At 44.8% G+C, this 18,353-nt stretch overlaps 1 protein-coding gene across 1 annotated transcript; it reads left to right on the top strand.

Moving 5' to 3' along the window:
- The first annotated feature begins 2,929 nt into the window (after nt 1-2,929).
- LOC310633772 (transmembrane protein 198-like) lies at nt 2,930-18,108 on the top strand. Its single transcript, XM_083351652.1, has 5 exons — nt 2,930-3,096; nt 7,865-8,108; nt 10,267-10,842; nt 12,464-12,612; nt 16,276-18,108. The coding sequence occupies exons 2-5, from the start codon at nt 7,922-7,924 to the stop codon at nt 16,420-16,422; spliced, it is 1,059 nt and encodes a 352-aa protein (XP_083207778.1). The 5' UTR covers nt 2,930-3,096; nt 7,865-7,921; the 3' UTR covers nt 16,423-18,108.
- Nucleotides 18,109-18,353: the final 245 nt, after the last annotated feature.

Below are 18,353 nucleotides of genomic sequence, written 5' to 3'. Positions count from 1 at the left end.
CCAGGGGCAAGTAATCAGGAACAGGCACTTAGTTCAAAATACTTCAAGTTTATTCCATGCTACCTATAAGCAAGAACCTGATCTAACAGTTGAAGCAAATTGCTGCTAGGTGAGAGTCAATGGAATTCAAGTGGGGCTAGATTAGGTCTCTTGCTGGAGTGGAGAGATTCCAGACTGATGACGCATTTGACCCCATCCTTTGCCTCAGCCTGGTCATCTCCTAAATAATAGTTAAACCATTGTTCCCCTTTCCCTCAATTAGAGCCTAATGCTGGGAAAGATTGAGGGTAAGAGAAGAAAGGGACGACAGAGAATGAGGTGGCTGGATGGAGTCACTGAAGCTGTAGGCGTGAGCTTAAATGGACTCCAGAAGATGACAGAGGACAGGAAGGCCTGGAGGAACGTTGTCCATGGGGGTCGTAATGGGTCGGACACAACTTCGCAACTAACAACAACAACATTTCCTTTCAGCACACATTTGGTTTTCATAGCATTTCAAAGACTGCAGAGAAACTTTTACTCTTCAGTACCGGTTATTGTTCTTTTCCTAAAATCTCTAGCTATGCATTGCTTGTCCAGAAACAGGAGTCAAAATTTTCAAAACTTTGGCAATCAGGACATAGATAAAGTATTTTATGTTGGAAAGAATCAAGCTGTGAAATACGGCCATGAAAGTAACTCAGAAAAGGTTGAGAAAGGTCTCACTGGCAAGGTCTCAGAAGTTGCAGCAACATTATCAACTTACTCCTTGTGTTAGATACGGAAGGTGAAAATCAGAGCAGGGGACCAAGTGTACAAGAGCAAAATGGAGGGATAGTCGAGTGATCTCCCTCAGCAGGATGGGCTTCTAAGCTGTGATGGCCACCCAGGAGCAGCCAAGTAAGACTGATTTGTTTAGGCTCTCCTGCAGCGAGAGGGGCTTTAGAAGCTAAGTTTGCTTGGGCTCAGAGATGGCTGAGACCACCTGCTCACGTGCTACCTCTTTACTGTTAATGGAACAGCTCTTTATTCTGTTAAAAGCCTTAGGACAGAGGTCCCCAACCTTTTGGGCATCAGGGACCAGTTCTGTGGAGAAAGTTTTTTCCACAGACCGGACAGTGCGTGGTTTTGTATGCTGCCTGCATCCCACGGATGGGGCTTCTTTGCTTGTGTGGACCGGTTGCTGGCAGGCCACGACCTGGTACCAGTTCACGGACCGGGGGTTGGGGACCCCTGCTTTAGGACATGGAGCGAGCAGGGCTTCCCACGATCCCAAAGTCAAGGGAATAGCCCAGCCAGAATGCCCAGGAGTTAGTTTCTCGTTTTCCCTACAGCTTGTCTCTGAGATATTATGGAACTCAGTAGGATAGATTTACTGGAAAGAACCCTGGGGACATATTTTTACACTGGTCCAGCAGCCACTGGTCCTTCTCTGTACTATTTGTAAGTCCTTGTGAAAAACCTAGTGTGGAACTGGAAGAGGAGGAACTGTTTTTGAATCACGTACATGTGGCCCTTGACTTACGATCACAATAGTCCAAAATTTCCGTTGCTAAGCACGACAGCTGTTAAGTGGGTTTTGCCCCATTTTATGACTTTTCTTGCCACAGCTGTTAAGTGAATCACTACAGCTGTTAAGTGAATCATTAGGTCATTAAACAAATCAGGCTTCCCCCTATTGACTTTGTCAGAAGCCGGCTAGGAAGGTTACAAATGTTGATCACATGACTCTGGGACAGTGCAACTGTCATAAACACATGCCAGTTGCCAAGCGTCCAAGTTTTGATCACATGACCACGGGGAATGCTGCAAATGGTTGTAAACGTGAAAACGGTCACAAGTCACTTTTCCCCAGTGTCATTGCAACTTTGAGCGGTCATTCAATGAATGGTTGTAAGCGGAGGACTACCTGTAGTCACTTTGGTCACCTTTGAATTTGACGAACAGATGCAGAAGACCTAAACAGCCCTTCGAGTACCAACCTCTGAAGAAGAAGGTTGCTGGCTGATGGAGGATTTTTATTTATTTTATTTTATTTTAATTCCATTTATATCCCACCCTTCTCCGAAGACTCAGGGCGGCTTACAAGCTAAACAAACCCCATTATTGGGGTTCAGTCTCCCAGAAATCCCCGCATCCTCTATCTCTGGCCTCTCCAGTTCCTGCTATCACTTGTCCTGTGTGGGAGGCTGCCTTGGCTTGAGGCACCTGTTCCGACAGCTGGCCAGCTCCAAAACCTGAGTCCGGCCGCATTCCTGGAGCCGAGGCTTGGAGCCGCAGCCGTCGGCTGAGCGCTCTCCCGTTCGAAGGCGAGATTCTTGCAAAGGGCTCTGGCTGGAAACGCCGAGGGAAGCCCGCAGCGGTGAGCGGACAGGCGTCCCTCTGCGCCCAAACCTAGGAAAGCAAGAATCGACGACGACGACGACGGCGCCGAGCGCTGAAGGGAAAAGTTAGCAAGCCTTAAAGCTTTCCCCATCGCCAGCAACGGCCCGGCCGCAGCAGAAAGCAAGCTTCCCTCCTCGCACGCAAATCCCGCCCGGCTTAAATCGCGCCTTTCTTTTGCAAAACAATCGAGCGATTCTCTCTCTCTCTCTCTCTCTCTCTCTCTCTCTCTCTCTCGCTGGAAGGAACCACTTCAAGTCGTCGAGGGGTGTGGTGTGCCCGGCTGGCTGGCTTCGGGGTGCCTTTTCCCAACCACCGCTTTTCGGATGGCCCCAAGCAGCGGCTCCCTCGCAACAGCAGAAGGGCCGGCCAGGCGCCGGCTCCTTCCCTCCCCAGGAATCGGGAGGAGGAAGAGGAGGAGGAGGCGCCGACCCCTCGCTTTCTTCCCCCCCCCAAGTCGCTTTACTCCCCGCCAACTTCTAGGCTGGCCCCTCCCCTCCTCGTGAGGTCACTTTTCAGCTGTCGCGGGGAAAGCTTCTTTCGCCGAGTTTGCCACGGGAGGGGTGGGGGGGTATTTTCGCCCCTCCGGGCAGGGCTCCTTCTTTTCTTTTCTTTTCGGCCGCTCTTGGAGTCTCCGGGAGTCGCTCTCCGGAGGGGGTGGAGTCTGGGGGGGGGATGTTGCTTTTGCAGAGCGATCGTGGTTGTGCGCGGTGGTGGGAACCCTTCCCCAGACTGGTAAGTTTTAGCCTGGAAGTTTCCCACCCCCCACCCCACCCCCCGTCCCCACAACCTTGTTATGCCGGGTTTCCGGTGATGTGGATGCAAGTTCTGACGGCCGTTTGTCAAACCTAGTTACGATCGGCGTTCCCTTCCCCTCTTCGCTATCCTGCCGGGGACCGTGTTGCTCGTTCGCTTGCTCCTTGGAGGAGAGAAGGAGTTCGGGGGGAAGGGTTGTTTTTTTTTTTTTTTGCATCATCCTCGGGGGGCGGCGGGGGGGGGCAGCCTTTTGCCAAGTTGGACTTGGACACGTGACTGGAGGAAAATGGGGTGGTCTTTCAAAGAGGTGGAGGGATCAGATTTGAGCCTGCCAGTGGTGGAAGGAGCTTTCTCTTGGACTCCGCGGTGAAGCATTCTTCGGTTTAAACTTTTCAAGGAACTAAAGGCGTGTTTTTAAACTAACAGTAAGAAACGTTCGCTTAGTAAATAATGCTGTTTGTAACATTGCTACAGTAGCGGTTGCTTTGGAAAAGCACCCGTGCCTTATTTTAACAGAACTTCGCTGCACACCCTAACAGTTGAGATAGAGTTGCTTACTAATCCATCTCTTCCCAGCCTCCCAGCTGTTGTATTTTCCTTCCCTGTCTGCGCCTTAAGGGAGCCGAGTGGCGTTTTAAAGGGATGCTGAACTCCGATTCCAGAAGGGCGATGTCATTAAAACTCTAGGAGTCCCTGTTGGAGAAAAGGAGATTTCTGCAGATGTTTTTGTTTACAAGCACATGAAGCCACAGCCAAAATAGGATGAGCCATTTGGTTTTTAGCTGCAGGTCAAAACGTGGCACATGTGTGTTTCCCAGACCTCCTCCAGAAAGTTCCCCAAAAGGAGGATGTATCTCTAGGTTGTGAGATGTTGCCTTCCAGCTCATAGGTTAGTCTCTTTGAGAAGTTTAAGCACTGACTTAATTAACTGAGGCTCCTGGTAGGTAAGAATCACAGCTTAATTCCAATAATCTCAGGCTTGCTCTGCTTTCATACTGTCTTCTCCCTCATTCAGTGAACTTTAATGTTTTGCTATCTGCACATGGATTTTTGAGGTGCTTCCCTGGAAGGAAATATGTGTGATTTGTGGGGCCAACCGCTTAATACTTATTTTATGCTACCCTGTCAGGCTTGGAGGTGACCTAGTAGATTTTAGAAATTCTTTATAACTATGGATAGATATTTGTGGAGGAAAAAGTAATTTTAAAACAGGAGTAACCTGCTGCGGTTATAGATGAAATATATGAAACTTCAGAACTAAACTTGGCTATTTGATCATCTTGCATAGGAGATGAGAAAGCCTCCTTGCAAATGCATTTCTGAGGGAGAGGGTTGTTTTAAAATGCAAAAAAAAGGTAAATCTTTTTTTTTTTGCTTTCCCCTCATTGCCCTTCCCCCAAAAGGTCTGATGCCACATTTACAGAGTATTTTTATTTGCCAAAGTAGAACTGAAGTAGGATTATGCCCCTGAAATAGGGGTTTCCTGAACCTCTGAAGGCCGATGTTTGCATGGATTGCTTGAGCAGTGTCAGAAATGCTGAAAATGGAAAGTAAATAGTTAAGTAAAAGTGGTCAGCTGAAAAAGTTGAGTAGAAGTAGAGATGATCCTGCAGAGAAATAAGGGAATGTATTATAAGCCTGTGGGGCTGTAGTATACTGGATTATGAACATCTTAATTACTGGGTATCTTAAATTGCCTACATTTCCTTGCCTTGCTCCCCTCTTGGAATAAGACCCATCTGAACAATGATGGATATCATCCCCCTTGAAGCTGGGAAGGGAGCCCAGAAGTTCTGGCTCCCACTTTTACCTTCTGCTCCAATTAACAAGGCTTCCCCTTTTCCCAACAGAGCTGGGAATAAGACTCTGAACTCCTGGCGGATGACCAGATTTCAATAGCCGTTGAATTTAAATGTCCCAATAAACTTTCACGGGGATGAGAGGAGAGATTCCAGTTTGAATGCATAAACGTTGGCTCGGATTTGCTGCGATGATCGCTGCCAGATTTGGTTAGAGGGCCGAGGATTTGAGGCATTTTGTCAATACTAACTGGGGTGGGGAGATTACTCACGCTTGCATCATGGGGGACAGTTTAACTCTTGAGCAATAAGAGTAAAGAAAGGAAGGATTTAGGAATTCGGGGTGAAGAAATAAGGTGGTTGGGTCCACATGAACTTAGGAGGTGCTACACTGGACTAGATAGTAGACCAAATGACCCATCTAGCCCAGCACTTTTTTTTGGTGACCAAGACCATCTCCCAACTTGTGTCTTTCATGTCTTAGAACATAGGGTCCTGGATTCCCAGCCACTTTTCCCGCAGGTAGTCCTCAACTTAAGGTCACAACTGAGCCCAACATTTCCTTTGCTAAGCGAGACAGTTAAGTGGGGTTTTGCCCCACTTTACAACCTTTCTTGCCATAGTTGTTAAGTGAACCATTGCAGTTGTTAAGTTAGTAACCTGGTTGTTAAGTGAATCTGGCTTCCCCATTGACTTTGCTTGTCAGAAGGTCACAAAAGGTGATCACATGACCCTGGGACACAGCATAAATATGAGTCGGTCATATTTATATTCATATGTTATATTCATACGATCATGTGACTACAGGGATACTGCCGTGAAAGTAAGTGTGAAAAACGGTCATAAGTCACTTTTTTTAAAATCGCTGTTGTAACTTCGAACAGTCACAAAACAAACTGTTGTAAATCGAGGACTAACTGTATTAGCTGCAGTGCTTGGGAATTCCAGGAGTGCAAGCATGAAGGACTGCTGCATTTGGGCAACGATCTGTAAAAAGCTAGATAATTTGTTATTCTCCATGTTTGCTGGAGAATTGATATTTTAACCAAACCTCTTCATAAAAGTTTTCATGTCATTTTGTTTGTGTTTTTAAAATATTTATATAACTGTCTTCCAATCAACACCAGACAGCTCCCAGCTCTGGACATTTTGACATTTCTGTGTTTCCTCTGTTCTTCAATGTTATCCCCTCCTTTCTTTTTCTTTTCACCAGCTCCCAATCCCAAACGGAACTGTGTATTAAGGATGCAAAGCCATGCTCTTATCTCTCTCTGCTCCAGATCTCCCTCACTTGTAGGGCTGTGGTTCAGTACCCTGACTGGGGAGAGGGAGAAGAAAGTGGCAAAGAAACATGACATGCAGCTGCATTGGGGGTAATGTCAGGGGTAGGAAGAACCAGCATTGTGAATAATAATCACGCGCCTCATGCCAAGGCAATGGCTTTTGGCTTCATTAGATCCATTTCAGCTTTTTGACATTTTGTCAGATCAATGCAGTTTGTAACAAAATCCCTACAGTGGAGATCCCAGGTGCACCCGGCATCTTTGCTTTCCCTGAGTACTTCTAGACCTGTCAAGAGACACTGGGCAGAAAGAATGACGGACATAGCAGGACACACCTCCCGGAGCAAGGACCTCACCAAAGTTCAGAAAAAAGGGTCCACTTCCTGTGATTGCCTGTCATATGACGGGTGGGGTGAAAGAACCACCTATCTCAGGGGTAGGCAACCTCGGCTCTTTTATGACTCGTGGACTTCAACTCCCAGAATTCCTGAGTCAGCAGCTGACTCAGGAATTCTGGGAGTTGAAGTCCACGAGTCATAAAAGAGCCGAGGTTGCCTACCCCTGACCTATCTTTAGGGTCAGGGTTGCGGGGCACCATAAGAGAAAGGGAGACAATGATGAGGCGGGCAGGGTAGGATTTGGGGGCAACTTTGAAGATTAAGCCTCAAACCATATTCAGGTTTTCTTAAAAGTCTAACCTGAACAATCTGAAGAAGGTTTGGGGCTGGTTTCACACACCATGCTAAGTTAATAGAGGTAGTCCTTGATTTACGACTCCAATTAAGCCCCAAATTTATGTTGCTAAGCAAGACAATTGTTAAGTGAGCTTTGACCCATTTTACAACCTTTCTTGCCACAGTTAGGTGAGTGGCTGGAATTGTTAAATTAGTAACCCGGCTGTTAAGTGAATCTGCCTTCCCTCATTGACTTTGCTTGTCAGAAGGTTGCGAAAGGGGATCACATGACCCTGGGACACTGCAGCCGTCATAAATATGAGCCACTTGCCAAGCGGCCAAATTTTGATCGTGTGACCACAGGGCTGCTGCAATGGTCATAAGTGTGAAAAATGGTCATCAGTCACTTTCCCCCCCCCCCACACTGCCATTGTAAATTTGAACGGTCTCTCTAAATGAAGAGTTGTAAGTCGAGGACTACATTACAAAACAAATTTACAATGGGTTATATAACACAATAAGGGACGCGGTAGCTCAGTGGGTTAGGACGCTGAGCTTGTCGATCAGAAGGTCGGCAGTTTGGTGGGTGGAATCCCGAGTGCCGCGTAACAGAGTGAGCGCCTGTTACTCGTCCCAGCTTCTGCCAACCTAGCAGTTCGAAAGCACGTAAAAATGCAAGTAGAAAAATAGGGACCACTCCGGTGGGAAGGTAACAGCGCTCCGTGCGCCTTTGGCGTCTAGTCATGCCGGCCACATGACCACGGAGACGTCCTCGGACAAGCGCTGGCTCTTCGGCTTTGAAACGGAGATGAGCACCGGCCCCTAGAGTTGGAAACGACTAGCACACATGTGCGGGGGAACCTTTACCTTTTTATATAACACAATATGTCAGCCAGGTCTTGGTTCTAACGGTGCAACTTTGAGAAGAGTAGTTTGGTGGGCTTGAGCCTTCTAGGGTTCTCTTCACTCCCTAACAGAATTCTCTTTCTAGGCTGCTTTCCGTATTTGGATGGCTCTGGCAAGCTGAGCTGTTTCCTGGCTCGTAAGCATGGATCTGACCTTGCTGCTACCCGTTGCTGTTACTTTTGATCCCCGGGGTTTTAATCAAGGGGCAGCCGAGCCCACTGAGCCCGCCTTGGACCCTTGCAGTCTCCTTTCAGAAAGGCACTATGAAGTGGTGCCCTGCGTGGTTTGTGCTCTCTGCTGCATTTTCGGAGTGGCTTACTGCTGTTTTGGTGAGTAGAGGGGAAGGGGACATTTTTTGTGGCAAGCTCCTTTCAGGTTTCGCCGTCTGCTTCTTAAATGATCCCCAGCTCCTCTTTCTTAACAGTCCCCCTTGGGTAATGAAGAATTGCTTGATTTGAACAAATATCTTTCTATAGAGCAGGAAGGCAGAAGGTTTGAATGGCGCTTCTGGAGCGCCTGGAAAACATCTTTGCCATCGGAAGGCAAGGTGTACATTTTCCTGTTGACTGAAACTTTTCTTTTATACAAAGAAGCTCCAGCTGGATGTGTAATGCTTGGCAGCCCCAGGTCCAAAACAGTTTCAGAATTACAGTCTCTAGAGCATTATTTGCATATTCTTGAGATGCACACATTATTCCAAGTAATAGGCAAAATATTTTATCTAGCTTATCAGATAGATCTCCCTGGGTTGGGCGTCAAATATGCCACAGCTCAGAAGATGATAAAACAAAGCTTTTGTTTCCAGTGTTCATGTATTATTTTTCCAGTCACTGAAATTATTGTTATCTGCCCTGCTGGTGAACCTGTGAGTCTATGTTAGCAGAGTTGCTGCCTGATTTCCATAACTATTAGGACAACAACTCCCAGAATTCCCAGCAAGCATCGCTAACAGCTAGGGAAGGAATCTAAGGTTGTGCTTTCTCCATGATTTCATGCCTTGCTCTCATCAGGAAGGGAAGCTTTACGGTATGTCTTTAGGCTGTATGCCCAAAATTTAGTGAAATGGAGATTGTCCTGCAGTTTCTGAAAAGTTTTTGTTGAATTGATAGTAACACTGTGGGGTCCTTGGTGCTCTCTGAGCTTGGTTGCTTTCTTTCAGTAGTTTTATAACCCAACTGAGTAACACCATCAGTACTAGAACAAGCCCCATTTCCTTCTAGCACTGATGATGTTACCTAGTTGGATCATGAAACATTTGCAAGGAAAAAAATCAAGCTCTGAGAGTACCAAGGACCCCACAGTTCAACCCTGAGCTACAAATATTCTCTTCTGTTGGAGTGGAAGAGCTGCTATGTTGCTTTTCAGTGTGCCTCATATCCATTTTGAAAGAAACCAGAAGAAGAGTGGGAACACTAATTCGTTACCTCTCAGAAAGTTGCAGCTAGACAAAAGTACATGGGGATGGGTGCAGATTAGTTAATATAGCAAACCGAAATGAAGCAAGAAAGACACAGAATGGACTGGGGTAGAAGAGGTAGTCTTTATTTAGTTTTTTCTTCAGTTTTTAATTAAATTTTATATTATGAATACAAATGATAATAAAGTAGTAGGGAAATGGAGAAGGGAAAAAGAGAAAAAGAGAAGTGCGGGGTAGGGGAAAAAGAAGAAAAAAGTGTTAACGTCCAGCTTTTTGCACTGCAATAGAATAAAAATAACAGGGTTCAGCTTCAACGTTCTACTTTTATATACTTAGTTTACTAGCCACTTCTATAACAACAGACTTACCTAATCAGCAAATCCCCAAAATCATTTATCTTTTTCTGTCTCAAGCACCAAACTGTGAAGGGGTTTAAGTACAGTAGAGACAAAACTAGATGTTTTCTTTGATTGAAGCAGTAAATTTGACTATCTCTGCAAGGTCCATCTGTTTTTCCATCCTTTCTTCCACTGTGAGAATTGGAGATGATTCTCATCTTGAAGGAAAACAATACCATCTTTTTAAAATTATCCATTCTGTTTGCTACTTCATTTGGAGTGAATAGTGAGGGTAAAAGATTATCTTTTATTCTTATTCTCTTGACCTATAACCCAGAAAAGAATCACTAAAAAAGGCTTGTTGTTTTCAACAGATGCTTCCATTGAGCTAAATAAGCAAGCTCCAGTGAGCACAGCGTCCTTCATGTCTTTCAAATAACATCAAGTACCAAAAAAATTATTTTGTAGTAATAATGATAGCAGCAAGTCCACATTGCAAACTGCATGAATCCTTTGTTCTAAATAATTATGACAAAAGGGCCATTTTTTTAAAAAAAAACAACAGCTGATTTGTCTGGGCATTTTTCTTGCTATTGAGGATTAGCTGAACCATCCCGAGTATTTGGATGTAACGTTTCTGCAATTGCCCTCTTAATCTATCCTCCTGTTTATAAACGATTTGCCTGTGTTCACTTGCCTTGGTAGTCTTATTTCATTCTTTCCTGTCAATAGGCTATCGGTGTTTCAAGGCCATCATGTTTCTCTCCGGTCTCCTCTTTGGCTCCGCTGTGATCTTTCTGCTTTGCTATAAGGAGCGTATCTTGGACACCCAGCTCAGCTTGGAGGTCAGCGCCGGCATTGCCCTGGGCATCGGAGTCTTGTGTGGCTTGGTTACTATGCTGGTGCACTCTGTGGGGTTGTTTCTGACAGGGCTTCTGCTTGGCTTGCTGGTGGCCACGGCTGGGCTGGTAGCCACCGAGCCTTTCTACAAGCTGCCCAACGGGTGGATCCCTGCCGGGTCCCTGCTGGGCTTCTCCCTCTTAGGTGCTGTCTTGGCACTGCGCTGGCAGAAGGTCCTCACGGTGATCTCCACGGCAGTGTTTGGGGCTGCTGTTCTGACTCTCTGCTTGGACTACACGGTGGAGAACCTGGCTTTGGGCCACCATGTCTATGACCGCCTCCGTCTGGCCCCTTCCTCCCTGCTCTGCTGGTGTGGCTGGGCAGTGTTGGCTACCTGGCCTGCCCTTGCCTTGATGGGCATCCTGCTGCAGTGGAAAGTGACTGCTGAAGGTTTCTCCCACACAGACGGTGAGTGGAAAATCTTGGGTCTGACTGAAAGAGTAGGCCTAGGCAATCTTGGCTCTTTTATGACTCGTGGACTTCAACTCCCAGAATTCCTGAGCCAGCATGGCTCAACTTGGAAACTTCCCTCAGCATGGCTGGCTCAGGAATTCTGGGAGTTGAAGTCCACGAGTCATAAAAGAGCCAAGGTTGCCTACCCCATATGAAGCTCTTAGGAAGTAACAGAGTGTCTCATTTTTTTTCTTGCCATTTTTCTTTCCCTCTCTCCCCACTGAGTATATCCCTCTTCACATACACATACATGCAAATATGAGGTGCTATAATGCATACTTGGTTAAATACCTGCCCCTTGCCCATGGTGTAACAAAAGTGAAATTATTACAGGTAGTCCTAAATTTACAACCATTTATTTAGTGACCGTTCAAAGTTACAGTGGCATTGGAAAAAGTGACTTACGGCCATTTTTCAGACTTACTGCTGTTGCAGCACCCCCGTGGTCACATGATCAAATTCAGATGCTTGGCAACTGGCATGCATGGATGACTGTTGCAGTGTCCCAGGGATCACGTGATCACCATTTGTGACCTTCTCAGCCGGCTTCCGACCAGCAAAGCCAATGGGAGAAGCCAGATTTGCTTAATGATCGCATATTTCACTTAACAATTGCAACGATTCACTTAACTGTGGCAAGAAAAGTTGTAAAATGGGACGAAACTCACTTAACAACTGTCTTGCTTAGCTATGGAAACTTTGAGCTCAGTTGCGGTTGTGAGTTGAGGACTACCTGTAAATGCAGGCATGAAGGAAGATTGTGTAAAGATTTTGAGGTTAATATTGTGGTATGGGGGTGGGGAGAGAAAGGTGAAATTAATATGTAGCTAATTGAGGGAGGATGTGAAGAAATTGCTTCTGCCTTTTCTCTTGATCTATAAGGAAGCTGAGGTTTTCATAATCTTAAAAATGCATATGGCATTATGTAGCATAATAGCAACAGAACGGATTTCTTTAGCCTTTCTGCTCTTGAAGGAGATGGAGGAAGGAAGGAAGGAGTAGGAGACAAGACAAGTATCACATCTTTCCTTTGCCCCGCTCAAGAACACACAGGTAGTCCTCGACTTACAACAGTTTGTTTAGTGACTGTTCAAAGTTACAACGGCTCTGAAAAATGTGACTTATGACCATTTTTTACAGTTACAACCTTTGCAGCATCCCCATGATCCTGTGATCAAAATTCAGGTGCTTGGCAACTGGTTCATATTTATGATCGTTGCTGTGTCCCCCTAACCCTTTTGCAACCTTCTGACAAGTAAAGTCAGTGGGGAAGCCAAATTCACTTAACAACTGGGTTACTAATGTATTAACTGCAGTGATTCACTTAACAACTGAGGCATGAAAGCTCATAAAATGGGACATTTAATAAATGTCTTACTTAACAGCAGAATTTTTTGGCTCAGTTGTGTCATAAGTCGAGGACTACATGTACAAGTGAGAGGCTATAGTCTGAATCAAAGCTTCCCTTTCAAGCTATCATTTTTCTCCCAGAATGGGGCTGGGCTAGGCAGGTTCTATGCGGGATTTTAAGCTAAGTCTTCATCATCCAGTCTCATGTCTCTTTTCTGTGGCCCAGTGGTCTTGAATCGGCGCCAGAAGCAATTACAACTCTTACGGATTCGACAGCGGGAAGCCAAAAAGAGGCAGTGCCAAGTTCCACAAGAAGGCTCCTACCGGCACAAGGCTGGTGCCATCAAACGCTGCACCGGAGACGTCCTTGCACCAGTGAGTGGCTGCGGCCAATAGCTGCTTAGCCCCTTTATCCCTGAGCTTCTAGAAAGCCAGTCCCCCCATCTCAGCCAATGTGACCTCCCAAACTTTGTCCAGAATGGCTTTGGGGTACCAAAAATAATAATGGTGGTGATCTTTTGTGCCTGTTTGGGAATCCCTTTCCTGCGAAGACTTGCTTGTCTTCTTCATTGCCTTTGCAGTTCCAGATGATCTACTTTCTCACCCAGATTTTTATTTCATTTTTTAATTTGTGCTGCAATGAGCCTTACATCTACATCATCTACATCTGCATCATCTACATATACATATAGGCAGTGCTTTTTTTGTGAGAAAAAAGGTGCCGGAACCCAGTCCCCCACCCCCCCACCCCAGGCCATTCCTTGACGGGCAACCTTTCACTCCCCTCCCGAGCCGAACTGCCATGCTAAGGTGGATGGGATGGGTGGGGTAGGCCTGGTCCCCCTCCGCCGTTTCGGAGCCAGGGGGGAGTGACGCTGAACGGCTCTACTGCTGCTGTGTGCCTCTGGAGGGGCTTTAAGCTTCGCCCCGCAGATCACCTGCCCGGGCACAGCTGCCGCCTCCTTGTCCTCTGCCAGTCCTTTGTCACCTGTCTCATGGAAAACACAGCAGCTCTGTGCATTTCCCTTCTGGAAATGGCAGCCCCGTTTCCTGCTGCTTCTCCCGGTGCAGCTCCTCCCTCTTCCCAAAAGCATTTTCTTTGCTAACCTGCTTTCCAGCTCTGGCGTGTTTCTCTTCTGCTGCAGGGAAATGGAGTTTGTGCGACTAAAAAAATTTCAGTCAGACCTTCCAACTCCTTGTGAGATCTTTTTAATTTTTTTTTGCCAGAAGTTGGAAGGTCTGACTGAACTTTTTTTAGTTCCACAACTTCCATTGAAAAAAGGTGCCGGAACGCCGTTCCGTGCATTCTATGAAAAAAAAGCCCTACATATACATATGCATATGCATATGCATATGCATATACATATACATATACATATACATGCTTGCATGCATACAGACAGCTTTATCTAGCAGCTGATTTAATTGATAACTGCTTTGCACCCATGTTTTATTATAGCAGCATAGAATTTATCAAAATTATTCCATATTTTCATTCATTTTATGCTGCTGTAATAAAATATGGATGCTGTTTTTCAAATATTGTATAAGGCCTTTGGGAAATATTCCTGGTTTGAAGAGCAGCAGTTCAGTTCTTAAATAACTTGTCAATCAAGAGGGCTAATATGCAAGATAACTATTTACCATCAAGAGGATCATAAGAGAAAACATTCTTCTTCTTTCCTTCCGTGACCCTATGAATGGGTAGGGTCTCTGTTCTCTTCGTTCTGAGAAAATTGCCATCCAAGAGCACCAACAAAGGGTGCCTGGTTATACCCAGAGGACTTTCTAAATAGATTGATTAAATTCTTTCCTTTTTTGATTGGAAATATATCACCAGTGGGATATAGTAATATTTTGATTCACAATGGAACCTTGAGATTTAGAAGAGCAAAAAAAGGCTTTGTTTAAAACTGCAAAATCTTTTTCTCTCATTCATACGTTTTGGGAGATGTGAGCCACCTAGACCAGGGGTAGGCAACCTCGGCTCTTTTATGGACTTCAACTCCCAGAATTCCTGAGTCAGCTACCCCTGACCTAGACTAATGAGTAACTAGCATACCAAACTTTGAAATAAATAAACAGGTAATTGGTTGTGATACAGTCATATTAGAAGCAGCTCTGCCACTCAGTGTCTAATCTCAGTTTAGATTGATGGGTGACTGCCACATAAGGCAATGCTTTTCAAGAACAAATTTTGACTTTTCCTATTTTGTACTCAGGAGGTATTACACCTCCCTGTTTTACTTAGCATTTCAGTATGTATTGAATACTGAACGTTGGGACAGATCCTGTAATCTGACACAAAGAAATCAATCTTAAAATTTTAGGGCAATGTTGCCTAATCTGGGCTTCTCCAGGTGAATTATGGTTTTCGGGAGGATAGTACAGGTAGTCCTCGACTTATGACCACGATGGAGCCCAAAATTTCTCTTGCTAAGCAAGACAGTTGTTAAATGAATTTTGTCACATTTTACTACCTTTCTCACCACAGTTGTTAAGTGAATCACTGACATTAGTCACACGGTTGTGAAGTGAATCTGGCTTCCCCATTGACTTTGGTTGTCAGAAGGTCTCAAAAGGGGATCACATGACCCCGGGACACTGCAACCGCCATAAAGATGAGCCAGTTGCCAAGTGTCTGTATTGTGATTGGGTGACCATGGGGATGCTACAAAGGTTGTAACTCTGAAAAATGGTCATAAGTCACTTTTTACAGTGCCATTGTAACTCTGAGTGGCCACTAAAGGAACTGTTGTAAGTCAAGGATTACTTGTAATAGAAGTACAATACAATTGGGGAAGTTACCAGGATGGGAAGCCATCTTCAAGGCAGAGGGAATTCGGGATCACTGAGAGTTGGAGGTGAGGGAGATCCTCTTCACACTTCAGTATGATTCTTTTCTAAAAGATTTGACCTGCAATACAGATGTTTTTGTAGCTCTGTTCTATGTGTAACGTTTGTGCGAAAGAGGAGTCTTGCTGAAGATGCAGGAACATATATAGTGCTATTCTATTTATTTCATTTATTTTAGATTTTTAACTCACCCTTATTACTTTATAAGTAACTCAAGGTGGCAAACACATACAATATTCCTTCCTCCCCCTCCCATTTTCCCCACCACAACAACCCTGTGAGGTGAGCTGGGCTGACAGAGAGGGACTGGCCCTAAGTCACCCAACTGATTTTCCATGCAGGACTAGAAGTTAGGAAGGCTCCTGCAAGGCCAGCACTTTAGACTACACCAAACTGGCTCCTGTCGCAACAGTATAAATTTAATAAACAGACAAATAATGTACAGCATTATAAGAACGCAAAGCTGGCTGGAATGAACTTGGCCTGGGCCAGTCCCTCTTTCTCAGCTCAACCTCCTTCACAGGGCTGTTGCTGTGGGGAAAATAGGAGGAGGAAGGAGTATTATGTATAATACGTTTGCTGCCTTGAACACTTATAAACCAACAATGGCAGGATAAAAATCTAATAAACGATAAATAAAATAAAGATGGTCCTTGACGTACAACCATCCGCAGCCCTGAAAAAAAGTCACAACTGTTGCAGCTTCCCCATGATCACATGATCAACATTTGGACGCTTGGCGACTGGTTCATATTTATGACGGTTGCAGTGTCCCAGAGTCATATGATTCCCCTTTTGCGACCTCCTGACAAGGAAAGTCAAAGGGGTAGCCAAATTCACTTAACCACCATGTTACTAGCTTAACAACTGCGGTGATTAACAACTGTTTCAAGAAAGGTCGTAAAATGGGGCAAAACTTACTCAGCAACGGAAAGTTTGGGCTCAATTGTGGTTGTAACTCAAGGATTACCTGTAATCGCATTGTCCATCCTATTCTGTTCTGCTTTCGGAGGCCCTTCCTCACATCAAAAGTGGCCAGAGTGAGGTGCTTTTAAAAAATGTGTTCGAGTTTCCTAATGTGACACCTCCACATTCTGGCCGGTCCCCGGTTATTCCAGAGAATGCATGATTCCCATTTCCTAAGCTAATCTCTCTGACTCGTTTTCCACTTGCTTCCCAAAGAGTTACATCCAGAGCCTGCGGGACCGTCAGCACTTGGGAACTGGCACCTCCTTGAGCAACCTCAGCACAAGTGCTCATACCACGGTGGACCTGGATTATGACTCTGGCTCTACTGTCCCCCTCACCACGCCACAGGGTTGCCTCTGAAGGATGCGTGGGTATGTGTGTGTTTGTGATGTTGCTGCATTGTCTTCTTCCCCTTCTGCTTTTAGCAGAGTCAGAGCACAAGCCGGCCCAGGGTCCTGAATATGTTCTCTCCTGTCTGCAAACATCTTTGGGTAGCCCACTATATATTTTTAAAGATTGCTTTTCAAGGGTTCAAACTAGATGGGTCTGTCTCCTTTCCTCTCCTTGGGAAGGGCCATGGGTGACTTAAAGGAGGAGGAGGGAAAGGATTTAAGGAACACACATTAATGTATTTCTGTTTTATCAATGGAGGCAGGATGCCAGTTTTCTTTAGGAGGTCTTGATAGTTGCCTCTAAATTTTGCCAGAATACACTGGCAAATGTCCAGGTTGGCTGTCACTGTCTTTGAAGCTGATATTGTCTCTTATCTCAACACTAAGCCATAGTTGTGTCCTTCTCTTGACTGAGGAGGCTGTTTGCTCTACTTTGCAGCAAATCTGAAGCAAGCATTTTTTTGCCTCGATAAACTGCCCTTTGTAGAGACTTAACTCGGGTAAAATACAACTACATGGTAGCCTATGATGGTTTGTTGCAATAGAAATGCATGGCATACAGGTTCTGGCCTGCGATGCTTCTCCTTCAAGATGTTGCCATTTTTTGTATGTGTGCCGTACGAGAGATTTATTGTATTTAGTTTATCCTTCCTCTAATTAAGGTTGCTTGTATCAAGAAGGGGAAACTACTCTCGTATCCTCTCCTTAATCTAAGATCCAAATTGGACCCTTTGAAGCCATAATCGGACGTTCACCCTTGCCATAATTATGGTCACCTGTGATGCCCAGAACATTCTAAAAAGGTCCCCAGCAATTTCAAAATGTAATCCTGCATTTAAAAAAAAATATTAAGTGTTCACAAGATGTCAGCTTTTTCGTTGAAATCTATTTGACCCTAAGGTTGTGACTGAAACTATTTAGTCACTCATTATTGCACAAATCACCTCTTGAAGATCTAAATCTAGCCAACAGGGAGAGTAGTAACATTCTTACTAGCCCAATCTTTCCATCATATCTACTTTAGTGAATGGAAGGGGGATGGCAAGGTCGTGTCTGGGGAGAGAATGATCTTCTGTGGTCCTTCAGATATTGGATTTTGACCTAACTAAGCATTGAAAAACTTGTACGGATGTTGTAGTCCATCATCTGGATAGCCACAGGTTTCCTAATCTTTGTGGTGGTAAAGACTGACCAGCAGGGCTATGAAATTTATGGGGGGAGGGGCTTATATTTGCAGAACAGGCTACCTTCTTAAGATGTTCACCTTTACTAAGTTGGTGATGATGAATATAAACCAACTGGGATGTAGCAAGAAAGTGATTGCACTTCCTCCACCCTTGTAACCCCCAAAGGAATGAATACCAAATAAAACTGGTATTATTATTTAGAGTGCCTTTTCTAGCATGTATAGAGCCATATGCGCTTCGGAATGATTCCGAATTTAACTCGACAATGGTGCTTTTAAGAACATGTACATAAAGATTAAAAAAAAAAAAGAGTCCTAACCCTTGAACTCTTAACTGGGTAAGCTAATTCACCTGATTTACAAATCCTGTTGTTTTTTTATTCAAATTCACTCTGTGTGCATAGGTTCAAATCCTGTTCAGGAAACCTTTTTGTTATTGTGATTGTTTCCTATGAAATGTTTGTTACTGTTTTATAACCGTTCCTGTTTATAAAACTTAACACAAATACACTTGTGTTACGCAGTTTGTCTCCATCACATCAGTTCTTGGGGGATGAATTAAGGTCACATTTTGGATGGTCCTTACAAAGACAAAAAAGTTATCACTGTTTCCACCCATCTCTGGTATTCAGAAGGGAGAAGTGTAGGGGTTAACTGGTCCTTGGTACTCTCTGAATTTGGTTGTTTTCTTGCGGATATTTTATTACCAAACT

Source organism: Vipera ursinii (genome assembly GCF_947247035.1).
Source record: "Vipera ursinii genome assembly, chromosome: 2".
NCBI classification, from domain to species: Eukaryota; Metazoa; Chordata; class Lepidosauria; order Squamata; family Viperidae; genus Vipera; species Vipera ursinii.
The sequence above is the reverse complement of the archived record's forward strand: the minus strand, read 5'-3'. Positions and strand labels throughout refer to the sequence as shown.